The 13,509-nt window shown below is 42.5% G+C and overlaps 1 protein-coding gene across 1 annotated transcript in view; it reads left to right on the top strand.

Annotated features, from left to right (window-relative positions):
- The window catches only part of PAK3 (p21 (RAC1) activated kinase 3), a 111,315-nt gene extending 98,023 nt beyond the window's left edge, over positions 1 to 13,292 (top strand). Inside the window, exons 14-15 of the mRNA XM_019487819.2 lie at positions 3,543 to 3,680; positions 6,004 to 13,292. Of these exons, the coding sequence (XP_019343364.1) occupies positions 3,543 to 3,680; positions 6,004 to 6,093 (228 nt within the window). The 3' untranslated portion in view covers positions 6,094 to 13,292. The remainder of the gene's footprint in view (positions 1 to 3,542; positions 3,681 to 6,003) is intronic.
- Positions 13,293 to 13,509: the final 217 nt, after the last annotated feature.

The raw sequence follows: 13,509 nt of genomic DNA, 5'->3' as shown, positions 1-13,509 counted from the left end.
AATGGACTTCCAAGGGAGGTGTTGCTCTCCCCTACCTTGGAGGTGTTCAAAAACAGATTGGACAAGCACCTGGCTGGGTTTACATAAGCCCAGTGCTCTCTCCTGCCTGGGACAGGGGGTTGGACTCGATGACCTTTCTGACCCTAGAAATCTATGAAATCTGTCCTTCCTCCCATGTTACACTCTTTTCCCAGGGGTAAACTCTTTAGGGCATCCTCAGTGAAGGGTCCATGCATCCAAAAACACCATTCCTGGATGGTCAGGGCAGTTTCTAGGAATCTGCTTGTTTGGCCAGGTTTTCAGCTGACTTACATCTCACTGTGTTCATTGCTTTTTGTCTGCAGACAGGGAGTACTGCAAGGCTTGAAGCTGAAAGTGGTTTTATTTTATGAATGATTGCTTTAATAATGTAAGGCACCTAGGTGCTATTGGTGCTGGCACCAATATAAATGTATAAATAAATAATAAAGGCATTTAAAAGTCATTAATCAAAAACTGAGTTAATAGCTGTCCTGATGCAGATGCATGTGTCATTTCCCAGACCTAGAGTAAACACGTGCCATCCTGTTCAGATTATAGCCTTTTTACTAGTCACAAAGAGTCCAGGATACATGTGCCTTTCTCTACCCTCTGGAGAGTCTAATTAGCTTCTAGTTCCTGAATATACCCTACAAGAGTGTTAGGTTCATTTCACAGTGATTCTCAGTCTACCAGAGATGTGCCCAAGCCCTAATACAAAAACTGTGCTTTGAAATCCATGCTGGCTCACCCTGACTTGAAGTAAAAAACAAACATGCTTTGGCTGTTTTATCTATAAACTTCATTGCATCAATTTTTATCAGCTATTGCAAAATATTCCTGGAGTACTTGACATCCTACAATATCAAACTTCAGAGTCCTCTGTAAATCAATCCTCCCATGTATCTGAGTGACCCATTGAAGTACTGCATATTGCTTTTAAATTGCAACTGTAAAATTATCAGCTGAATCCTTCCTGGTTTCTTGCCATGCCAAATACATTTATGAACTTACCCACCCTTTGTAGAAATCCATTTACTACATATATGAAATTTTCTTACGTTTTTGGTATAGGATGGTTTTTTCTCCTGATGTCATTGGGGATAGTTACAAGACATAAATGCATCCCCCTCCCTTTCTGCTTCCCTTTGCCATAGCAATATTCAAAGGCTGCAATGTCTGGCCAAAGCTGACTGTTCTTCATGACTCATGTATTATGAAGAAAATAGCACAGTGAATCAACAAATAAAAGAGCTGCTGTATTTAACTTGCTGCTCATGTTTAATTTGGAATTCAGAACAAGGCAGATCCAACTGGTACATCGCTTCACTACTAAAAAACTTCAGGGTTTTTGTTCATCTCAGAGTAATGCATCTAAGTGATCCTGAAGTAAAAACCTAGAGAAAACAAAGTTTACATCGTTTTTACCATGATGTAAACTTGCCAACATCCCCCGTAGGGATGACCTCCGTGAGTATGTCATGGTAATACTGGAACCCTTTGTCTTCACCTATGTTCTTCAACTGGAGCCCTTGGTCTTCAACTCATACATATGAGTTATCATCCCAAAATGCCACTTTTTGAAGCAGTGTAGGCTACAGCCACAGCAGGGGTCAGTAATTTTTGGCATCTGTTGGGAACCAAAATTCGGCTTGATGTTATGAATGTCTTTGGTACACATGGAGTCACGCAAGTGGGACAACTGAGAAATCAATTCAACTATGAATTCTGCAGCTCAGAGATATGATGCCACAAATTAAGTTACCATGGATATACCTTGGTGTGAATAAGATCAGAATCTGTCCTAAGAATCTGGGAACCCTTTGATAACAAACTTAAGTATCAGTTTGCTTGTGAGAAGCAGTTGCCCTATATTTAAGACAGTAACAAAGTCATGTGTACTGAAATGCCGGCGAGACAGAGCTGACGGTGTTTTAGTAGGGACAGTATCGACTGGGGATTTCCAGGCCTATGATTATCATTCTGAAAGTCCAGGCTCAAAGAATCGATGGGGGTCCCACAGTTACTTTTTGCAAGCTGTGCAAATGCTGTCCTGGTAACGATTCAAAACGTTATGTTGCAGCAACATCCTGTGGAGGCATAGACAATCAAGTCTGTTGCCTTTCTATGCTCAGGTCACAAGTGAAGCATGTCTGCTGATCTTCACAGTCCTTGTCTATGCCCTTTCCTTAGAACTGTGTCACAATTAGATGCTCGGAACAAGAAAGTCAGAGAGGTTTCAGAGCAGCCTGGAAGTACAGGATGTCTGAAGTCTGTAGTCAGTTGTCTGAAGTCAGTTCATGAGGACCCTAGGCTGAGTTTTGTCCATAAAAATTAAAAGCCTGGATTTAATAAATGAATGGAAATAAATGTTATTTTTTCCCCAAAATTCCCAAACTGGGTGGAATTCAGTCCTTGGGGTAGAAGAATTCTCCAGACTTGTAGTTTTCACTGTTTTTGTTTTTCAAAATGTATTTCCAGCCCTTGTAATTGTGAGAATAACCTTTGAACATGAAACGAGCATGTTGGATGTAGTCTTACCTTTCTAAGGTGTGAATTCATTCCTCTCAATGGCAGACAAGGTTCCTTGGGTGAATTTGATATCTTTTATTAGACCAACCCAAATAGTTGGAGAATAGTTATTAAGCAAGCTTTCGGGTTCAAAAACCCTTCCTCTCAATGGGTTGTTTACTTGGAAGCATAAATTGCAAACTGCTTCTCCAGGTGAGGAAGCCCTTGACTGTCCCTAGCTGAGCTGTCCCAAGCCCCCAGTTCACTCCCTAGCAACTTCTATGATGCAGTTATGCATTGGCACTAGAGAACATTGTTACATTTTGGAAGCATAGAAACACCATGAAATATGTGAAAATTAATATCAAAATAATGAATGTGGCCCTGCCATATGGATAGTATTAGTCATTTTCCTATGTAGCTCATTAAAGCTTAATTTTTCATTTAAAGAAAGCTGATATGGAATTTGTAGACTGCTGTAAAAGATCTGGCTTCCAGGCTTCCATTCAGCTATGCATCTCCTTTGTGTGCATAGAAATGTGCATATAAATTAGGCTCGACATTGTATGTATCTTTTGAGAATGAGGCTCTAAATTTCTTGTCTTCCCATCCAAGTTAAAAACTGACTCACTGAACCAGAGTTCTAACTTCCAAATTCCTTCGATTGCCAGTTACCCCGAAGTGAATGAAAATGTCTACTGCAGTCTTATGTAAACATTGTTGAAGGAAAGAGTGAATGCTGCAGAGATGTGCTTTAATATTCCAGCTTCCTTTGAAGTATGTATTTAGCCCTAGTCTACACCTAGACATTTTGTCAGTTCCTGTCTACTGATACTTTGTCTTCATAAGGGCCTCTGCCAGTGTAGGGATGTCATCGAAAAGCACATTCTGAACTTCATTCTAAAAAGGTGGCTGATATGGACTTGGCCTTAAACACAAAAATCTGTGAGAGAAGCTGAGGACCTGAAAGAAAGAGGTTACACTGTCTGAGGTTTTTTTTTTTTTGTCTCTAGGCATTATATCTGATAGCTACCAATGGCACTCCCGAACTTCAGAATCCCGAGAGACTCTCTGCTGTGTTCCGAGACTTTCTGAACCGCTGTCTTGAGATGGATGTAGACAGGAGAGGATCTGCCAAGGAGCTTTTGCAGGTAAAATGGGAAGGGAAAATTCAAGAGGAGGTTGGAGGATCACCTGTCTGGGGTCTTGTGAACCCAGCATTCATTCCTGCCTGTGGCAGAGGGTCAGGCTAGATGATCTGTTCAGGTCCCTCCTGACCCTAGCTACTATGAAACTATGGAAGGGAGGAGACTGCAAGTGAAAAGTGACTTTTATATCCTGCAAATATGAGGGTGGTGTCATGTGTTCACTTGGAACAATTGCAAGTCATTGTAATGTTGTATGTTAAGGTTTAATACCATTTCTTGCCTGCATAGCTTTGACTTGCCACTAGAAGTCTGGTGTGCAGGGACATAGTTAAAAGCCAGGACACTTGGGCTTTATTCTTGCTCTGGGTGGGGCACAGGGCCTAGGAGCAGTACCTCCTGGGATGCTGGAGGGCTGCAGATTGCTTGTTTTATCTCCATGGAGTAGACTGAAGGAGCAGTGCTAATATGCGAACTTACTATGTCACCCAGCACACTGCAGTCAAATTTTTGCCTTCTGATACAAGGCAACTCAGGTGAGTCTTCAATTAGAACTTGTGCATCAGTGCTTCTCAATACAGGATCAGGGCCCCCAAAAAGTTGGGCTAATTTCATCCTTATGTTAACTAGGAATCAGCTTTCCCTTGATATCCTTCAAAAACTTAAATAGTACTCTGTCATTTTTAAATTAGAATCATGCATTAGAACCAAAGTTTTCAAGCCATGGGAGGAGTGAAATTCTGGAACACCTCCCAGTGGCTAGGGACAGACATTCAAAAACCCTGAGCTTGAATTGATTCACTCTTTGCAGGTTAGTTTAAGCTGCGCAGCTTACACTGATTAATAACTGGACAGGCATTCTCTGTTAATGCAGGAAATGCAGACGCATGCCTGCAGTGGCTCAAGCCAGAAGCCTGGGGAGTGCTAGAGCATGCCTGCCAGCCACTCTCAAAGGGGAGGGAAGAGAGATGCCCTCCAAGGCTCTCACCCCTCCCTGCTGGCATGGAGGTGGTATGGCCAGGCACCACCTGGGACTAGCAGGACACACAGGATACCAGCCACCAGCCTGGGGGTGGGGGGTGATGGGGGGGTGCTGTCAGACTGAGAAGAGGGGATAGGAAAAAAGTCCTTTCTCTGAAGCAAGCATGTATTGAACCCAGCAATTTGAAAAGGATACAACAGAGAACAACCAAAAAGCTGCACCTAAGCTAAGATACAGCCCAGCAAAACACAGCATACACAACTTAGTTTAACTTAAAATGTAAAGCAGGAAGACAAGAGAAAGCCTTGCATAAGTCTTAGTAATCCTGAGGGCAGAGTGTCTCCTTACAGCCAGACATTCAGAAAGGCTATGTTTAGGTTTTACAGGTTCTGCTTTATAATGTAAATGTAGTGCTCTGCATTCTTTGATCTGCAACTTCCAGCCAGGAGCTGTCGGCAGCTTCCCTTAACTCCATCTCCAGTACATATGTGTGATGAATGATTGTCACGTCTTTGCCAACACTTCCCGCCTCTCAGTCTGGTCCAGCAGGTCTTAGCTCTGGGCTCACAGGTTCAGGTCTTGGATCTGCACACAGGGGACTAGCTTGCCTCTCCCCACCACTCTGGGACTGCTGTGGAATTAATCCCTTCCCTGGCTGCAGGCAGGTTGGACAGGGGGAGGAATTAATTCTGTCTCTGCCTGGCTGCAGGAAAGCCATGGAGGTGCGGCTGGGGCTGGCAAACCCCAGCTGCAGTCCACAGGGTTTCCCAGCAGGGGGAGAGGGGACAGAGGGAGGAATTTGCCTCGGGGGCCATGGCAGGCCAGTGTCTGGTCACGCCCCACCCCTGCTCCAGCTAGAGAGCAGAGGGGAGGGGCCAGCTGAGCCTAGAGAGCATGTTGGGATGCTGGGGGTTTCTTCTTTAACTTAAACCAGTAAGGGGTCTGGGACAGACATTGTATAAACTGGTTTGAGCTAAATCAGTTAAGACTGATACTACATTCAACCAGGTTTATCTCAAACCAGTTTCGGCCATTTTCAAACTGGTTTATGTGCACTGAATATCTGTTCTGTTACAGGTTTAAACCAGTTTCTGATCACTTAACCTGGTTTATGAGTAATGTCTGTCCCTAGCCAATAGGAGTCTCAGGGGCAAACAACCAGTTTTAAGGTGGTGTTTGATCAGTTCTTGAATGGAAGTGTGAGAGATGGTTGCCTGGACCCTGACCCAGGAGCTCTATGTTTCTGTGGTCTTAAGTTTAGAGCAACCACAAAAAAACTCCAGGAAGCCTGTCTGAAAAATGTGTTGGAAAGGAAACTAATCTGCTCTTCTTCTTCTTTTTTGGTAGCATCCATTTTTAAAACTAGCCAAGCCTCTCTCCAGCCTGACTCCTCTGATTATTGCAGCAAAGGAAGCGATTAAGAACAGCAGCCGCTAGCACTGAGGGCTGGCTTCACCCCACACCAGCTCTCTCCAGGGCAGGACTGAACAAAAACTCTGTAAAACCTCAACTCTTGTGCTGCAGGACAGGTGGGTAGAAGGACAAACAGTCACAGTCATGATGGGGGCCAGCGGTTCTTTGGTTCCCCAAGGAACAGAAACCTATCATGTGTCTTCTTCCTGCTCTCTGGTTCCTTAATATATTTCTAAGATGAAACAGGACCCAAGACAGAACAGAAAGGTAATGGCTTTGCTATCTAAGCTATTTCCAAGGTAAAACAACTTGGTAGCAAGACCCCCAGTGAACGTTTTATGCTTTACTTTTAAACAATTGGTTGTTTCTTAAAGATGCACAATCCCATTTTTGGGATTTGGGGTTTTTTGGGTGTTTTTTGTTTTGTTTTTTGTTTTGCTATGGCTTGGAATTGCAGCGGAGTCCTGCATTCAGCTCCTTCAGACGGTATCATCTTTTGAACACAGCCTGCTCTCTAGCATTTGCCCATTCACGGTACCTTTAGATAAGGAAGAGAGTGAAATTGTATTTCCAATCCAAAAATATATCAAGAGCAGAGCAGATGAAGCATCCTTTGGAGATGCATACTTTTAGCCATGAATATCTAGTGTTTGGGTCCCTGGCAGTTTGATTCGTATAATTAATTGTACTATTTTTTGCCTTCGTGGGATTTTTTTAAAAACAAGAAAAGCAAGAAGATCAGCAAGTTTGCTCAGAAAGTGCTCGTCCAATAGTACACTATCATCAAAATGTCAAGTGACAACGGGCCCAGTCTAGCTAGGTGCCGAGTCTCTTTTCTCACATGCTGAGCACCCAGAGCTCCCACAGAAGACTAAATGAAGAGAACTATCGCTGAAGGGAGCTGAGGAGGCTCAACCAATTTGCAGCCAGCACTCAACACTGTGGGATTGAACTGTAAGAACTACAAGACAACAGGCTAAGATCTGCCATCAGTTGTATCCAGGCCCTGGCAGTCCTATGGAAATGAATTATTACCCTACCTAGGTTTGCATCGGTGTAGAGGAGGGGCAGTCTTAGCTCAGTGATATTTTTAGTTCTGTAAACTGCGTTTGCCTGTCCTCATGTCCACATTGTATCTGCTGAAGAAGGGTGTGTAGCATCTCTAACATTGCCAATAAATTTGAAGGATCCATTCCTATGAACTCCTACCCAGGCGAGCAGTCTCTAGACCTGAGCAATCCCACTGAAATCATGAGGACTACTTATGTGAGTAAGGGCTTGCAGGATTTAGTTCTGCATGAGTGAGTGTAGCAGAAGCCGGAAGAGGAAAGGCATCTAAAAAAAAAAGGCTTTGCATAGTGCCAGGGCAAAGGCAAATGTAGGAAGAAAAATACAGACTGGACTACATATATATTCTTACAGCCATAAACTGGGTCTGCTTTCAACTCGCCTCAAAGTGCACACACCAAACACCCTTTAATGCAAGTGTGCACTTGTCGAGGGGAGACTAACTCCTGGAAATGACTGAGGATTGTGCTGACTACTACATTTATTTGTAAAGGAACAAAATGGATTAATTAAGCAATTTGTATTTTATTTTTACTCAGAAGTGGCAAATTTGAGTCGTTTTCACTCAGCAAAGGAGTTTATATGGATTTTTGCTGCTGTATTTTAGTAAGATGACTAAGCCAAAATCCAAGCCCTTTGAAACAGCCCCTTGGATTCTGGCTGTGGGTAGCAGAGATCTTGTCACTGTTAGCAGAGCCTTCTAATGCAGTTCAAGGCAATTTCCCATTGGGTGTGTCTACACGTGCATTTATGCTGGCTTAAATGTACTGCGCAGTAAATGGGAATAGGCTGGTGTCTACAAGTGCTGGCATTAAAGTAAATTAATGCTGTGTGTGGATTGGCTTGGGACTAAAGTCAGTTCCAAGTCAGTCTACACTGACAGTGTTACTGCGCAGTAAGGGATCTACATGTGTGTTACTCTGCAGTAACTAATTGGGCATAAATTTGATACCTGCATCATGCCCAAATTGGCATAAGTCGCCATAGTTACTGTGCAGTATGGGCATGCATGTGTAGATCTGTGCCTGTACTGCACAGTTATTTTACGTTACAGCGCAATAAATGTGCACATGTAGATGCACCCATTGAAGGCCTGATGCTGCAAGGTGCTGAGTGTCCTTGCAAGGTGCTAGATGTCTTTAACTCATGGTCTAGTTAGGAGGAGTTTATGGTGCTCAGCCCTTTCCTGGATTAGGTCTTCAGCCCTTGTTTGGTTTGGGGTGTTAGTCCAGGTTTCCTATTCTGTTCAGGTCTTCATGTTGTGACTCTTCTTTAGTATTGCCTACTGGCCAGTCCTCACTGTTTGACTGTTTTCTTTGAAGCTTGACTGAGGTAGCGGTAATTAGTTTATCATAGTCAAGTGTTAATTAACCTTTCCTGAATCACCTGGGGAGCAGAAGAAGTTTATTTATTGCCACCCAAGCAAGAAAAGGTTCTTCCCCTCTTGTGAGGTGATAGTTTTTTTTTTTTCCTTGTCAACCCAAGCTAGCTATCCAGGCAATGTGAGTTAAAGCTTGAAAATCCAGTGGTTCAAGCACAGGAAGGCCCATCTTTGTTGTGTAATGAGTCAGTGAATGCATGAAATGCATTTGAATTTTACACAAGTAGTAAAGAAGCGAGTGACAGCTTCTATTTCCAGTGTAACTTTTACTTTCCTTAGCCACAAAGGTGCATACATCTGTCCCTTGAAATAAAATTGCTTTTTCCAGAGAGTCTCTGCCAGGCACAGAGTACAAAACCTTATGCTTGAGAGATTATACTATTTGATTTACTGTTTTTCCATATTTGTTTTCTCCAGCCCTAAAGATGTTGGCATCTTCCCCAGCCCTATCCTTCAAAGCAACCCCAAAAAGATGAGATGATTTTTTTTTTAAATGGTAGCTTCATTTCTTCAGAACAGTGCATACTCCAGTCTAGGAAATATTATTGGCCCTAGCTTTTTAATGCAACTGTTTTCATAAGAGGCCTTAATTTTTATTTTCTTTTTTTAAAGTGTTTCTTTTATTTTGCAGCAGCAAATCCAGAGATTTTACTAAAAAAAAATAATTCGTAGGATACTGACAAGATACTGTTGAAATCCAGTTCCTGCCAGTGACTCTATCCAGCATGCAAGCCCCACTTGAGTTCTTTGTAACAGGGACCAATTAGTTTACATGCCTGCTAACAGGACCGGTAGCATCCCTAAAGCCCTATGTTTTGGGATATTCTGCGGCACTAAATGCTGTGCGTCACCAGATGCAGAAAGATGGCAGCTGCTCTTACAGTTTCCTGAACTAGGAGGCCAACTTCCAAGTGGAATACTAATGCGGAAAGCAGTCTGGAGAGGGACAAACCTTGTACATGACTTACAGGCTCAAGTAACAGCACATTAGGATAGGCATTGCCCTTGCAGAAAGAAAAAGAAGCAAACAAATCCAATAAATCTCTGGTACCATCTTGATTGCTGAGAGGCATCTCCTATATATTTTTAAGAAGTATTAGAGAGAAGCTATACCTGCTGCCAAAAGCATATATATAGATATATAGATATATAAGGATTTACATATTGTACGTTGGTCAAATACTTTCATTCCAGGTTCTAAGAGATTGGTTATTTGCCTTTTTCTATTTTAATTTTCAAGTCATAGTACAGTAAAGTTTTATCTAGCTCTTGAATATTATTCCAGTCCCCTGTCATGACAAAGTGTGAAACAGGCCCTTTTGCTACCTGGGGATCCAGAAGGTCCTGAGAAAGGAACAGGACAGCAGTAAAGTCAGGGAAGCTTGAGAAGCACAGTACAGATTATTTATTTAAGAAAAAAGAAAAGGGGGTGGGGGAATAAAAACCTTATAGATGTATTAAGGCTCCTGCCTGCCTTCACAGGAGCCCAAGGAATGACTGGATCTTACAGTGCTCTCAGGTCTTGGTGGCAGGCTCGGGCAATGGTGGTGTTATCACCTTTCAAGTCTCGTCTGCTTTTGTAAATATGTGCGTCTGTTTTCCACCGTTGGCTACTGGTTGGCCAAACCTCATTGTGCGCAGATGAATTTGAGTATTTATTTAATCTTTCATTTTTGTTGATCAGGTTTCTTTGAGGCTAGCAGGTGCATCTCAGCATTATACTTCTGTTAAATAACCTCCCTGATTTCCCTCTATTCTGAAACAAAGCACATTCCAGCCACTAAGAAAGGGAAACACTAAATCATATCCTATTGTTTGTGAAGATGTTACTTCCAATATTTAGCCAGAGGTTTGACAACATAAGAAATATTCCTCACCCCTGTACATTGAGCATGTAAATAAGTGGATTTCTTTGCTCAATGAGTTCGTTAACAACTTGATTCATAGCCAGAGCGAATCCATAAAACCTACAGTTGAAGACAGGAGAAAAGTTTGCTTTGCTTGAAATACCAGGACATGCACAGTACAGCTAGATTAGCCCTTGTGAGCCTTGTAAAGGCTCTTAGTCTACATGTTTCACCAATGGATTGTCAGTTATTCACATGCAGTAACTTAAAAGAGGTGGGAAAAGTGACTCCAGCCCAGAAGGCAGAGCCTCCAGCTTTTCAAATAGTTTTTTCTTTGGACTGGGCAAGTATTTTAATTTTTAGTCACCTGTTTTGAGAGAGACAGGGAAAGGACAATCTGTTTCAAAGGAGACCATTCTGATATCTCGCTTGGGTTTCTATTGGTACCATGTGAAACAACAAAACCCTTCCCTTTGCTCTCTTTGATGTAAAAGGGTAGTCCTTTATTTTCTCTCTTTGATGTAAAGGGGTAATTGCTTGGCTGAAGCTGGTAGAAGCTCACCTGCACCTTCCCCTGTGTATAAATGTTGTATAGCCAAGATAGCCTACTGGGATTGTGTATGAATGATGTGGTGGTGAAATCCACTTGCTTTGGCCTGACACTGGACATGTGCATCTTTGGGAATAGCGGCAGTCTCGAACACGATGTTGTGGGAATGGCGAGGAAGGGGAAGGACACTTATACTCTTCACTCTGGTGCCTTCTGCTCAGTCATTAGGGTCTAAATTTGCAACTGTTCCTATCCCTGCTTAGCTACTCTTGGTGAGCGAGCATTCAGAATCTGACCCTGACTATGGAAACTGTGGACAACATAACTCATCAAGTTGATTTAATGAGAAATTACCTTTTTATTTAATTTTGGTGCATAGTGGCTTTGCACTTGATGTTTTCCTAGAGGACTAACCGTGTCTGCATTCCTGTTTGTATACCAGATGCTGCTGTTTTTGACCCAGGGACACCCACCCACTCATGCTTAGTGCCCATTTACTGCAAGGCATAGCCAGCAACACCTGCTTTGGCCAGTTGTGTACTGAATGGTCTCAAAATAAACAGGAAAATAGAATTGAAATCAGGAGCAATGAATGGTCAGTCTGAACCAGCAGTCATGGATGGAGTTCAGAAGGGGCTAGCACATACTTTGAAACCTGAATTTCACTTGCAGTCTAGGGAAGAGGAGGGTATGAATTTAGTGGTTCTTATTGGTGTGTCCTCCTCACTAGCCTTCACTCTGTTCAGGGGCTCGGAATAGCTGAAAAATTATTTCCAGAGAGAGAGAGAAAACAGAGGTTATGTCTTGCCATCACTGCTCTTTGTAATCTCTTGCTTTTGACAACTCAAGTCTTTCTACTCCCTCTCTGTTCCTCCTGCCCGCAGTGGCTGCTAAACAAAACCTTGTAACTGGCTGAGATAAAGTAGTCAGGCTTCTCATTTCACCCCCTTCTAGACTGCCTGTTTACGGCAAGGCTTTAAATCTGTCTCCTCAACCTGGAGAATGGGTCTATGGCTTCCATCATGTGTGTAGCCTCCACTAGAGCACTGCCTGCAGTCCCAGGCACATTCCTGAATCTAGGTCTCCTCAATGCTACTGGCTGGCATCATATTGTAGGAAGCACGAGGGAATGAGGTCAGCTTGACTTGTTTTAAATGAACATCCTTTTGCTGCTGAATGTTCTCTGTTTCACCTGTCCAAACTTACTGCATACTTAGGGAATAGATGTAGGGCTCAGCTCACCTATTATGGAAGTCAGGAAGAGTTTTGCTGTTGACTCCAATGGCAGTGTGACCTGGCACTTAATTAGCAGGTCCTAGGAAGGCATAGATATCTACGTTGAATGTTACTTTGTGCTGGCGGCTGGAAATTCTCCCCTGGCTAAGTAAGGAGGTGAAAGAGGATCCTGACTTCTTTCTCTTTTTGTACGTGGTACAGTGCTTAACAGGTCAGAATAGGCCAAAAACCATGCCATTGAGGCATGCAAACCTTTTCCATCCAGGCCTGCTAAGATTTGACCTCTAAGCTTCCAGGTTACAAACAAAATGCAAATGCAGTCGCTTTTTGCTGCAATGCTTTAGACTAGCACTAGGCAACGTTGGTAGATCTTTCAATAGAATATTGTTGTCAACCACAAAAGGCAAGTCGGCTCTTCTTGATGCAGCTCTGACAAGTGACAAAGGCCTGGCGGGGAGAAGAACTAATGTTGTGAGTACAACTTCAGTCCGGTGGCCGCGCTAGGGTGTTCTTTTAGAGTTATATACATGGGTTCATACTGCACAGCATGTGTGGGGCACACGCGCATGCTCCATTCTAGTAAAGTCTGGCAAAAGAATTCTGTGACCTTTAACTCTTTAACTGGTGTGAGTTTTAACCAGCTCTAAGCTCCAGTTCAACTGGTTTACAATGATACTGGTGTCTGCTGGATTTTTCTTCAGGGTATCCAGACAAATGTACACAGAGGAGGATCCTACATTTTCATTGTTTATCAGAAATGTATCTCATTTTGCTGTACATTCCTTTTTTTAGGACGTGTTATCTGTTTAAAAAAAAAAAAAGAAAAGAAAAGAAAAACAAAACAACGTGTAGTGAAATTCTTCTGTAACTTTGGATTAAGAGGTACTTATGAGCTTTTTAAAAAGAGAACTAAGTTATTTACTTTGTAAATGTGCTGATGGCATGGATCCATCTTACTGACCTCAGCAGCCATTTATTTTTTTTAAGATTTTTTTTGTTTCTGATATTAAGTTATTTTAAATTGTGGTTGAAGCAATAGAAAATTGAAATATGGATTGTGCATGACTGTGTCTTGAGTGTAAAAATATTGCAGTTTGAAACTTGGACCTAAAGTATTGCAAATAAAAGTTATAAATACCAATGAACGGTGTGTTCTCAGCTCTCTCCGGAGGCTTTCCCTGGGAAATAGTTTATAAGTACCATGGCTGGATTAAATGATCCAGAGCCCTGTACATATTTTGATATGGGGGCTCCTGTAGCTCTACCCTCCCACCCCGTTTCTTCCCAGAAAAGCAGGAGCCCCCAGTTGAAGCAGGCCTCTTCTGTACCTCACAGAGAAGTAGAGATAGGTGTGTTGC

The sequence above is a fragment of the Alligator mississippiensis genome, chromosome 8, assembly GCF_030867095.1.
Source record: "Alligator mississippiensis isolate rAllMis1 chromosome 8, rAllMis1, whole genome shotgun sequence".
Lineage (NCBI taxonomy): Eukaryota > Metazoa > Chordata > Crocodylia > Alligatoridae > Alligator > Alligator mississippiensis.
The sequence above is the reverse complement of the archived record's forward strand: the minus strand, read 5'-3'. Positions and strand labels throughout refer to the sequence as shown.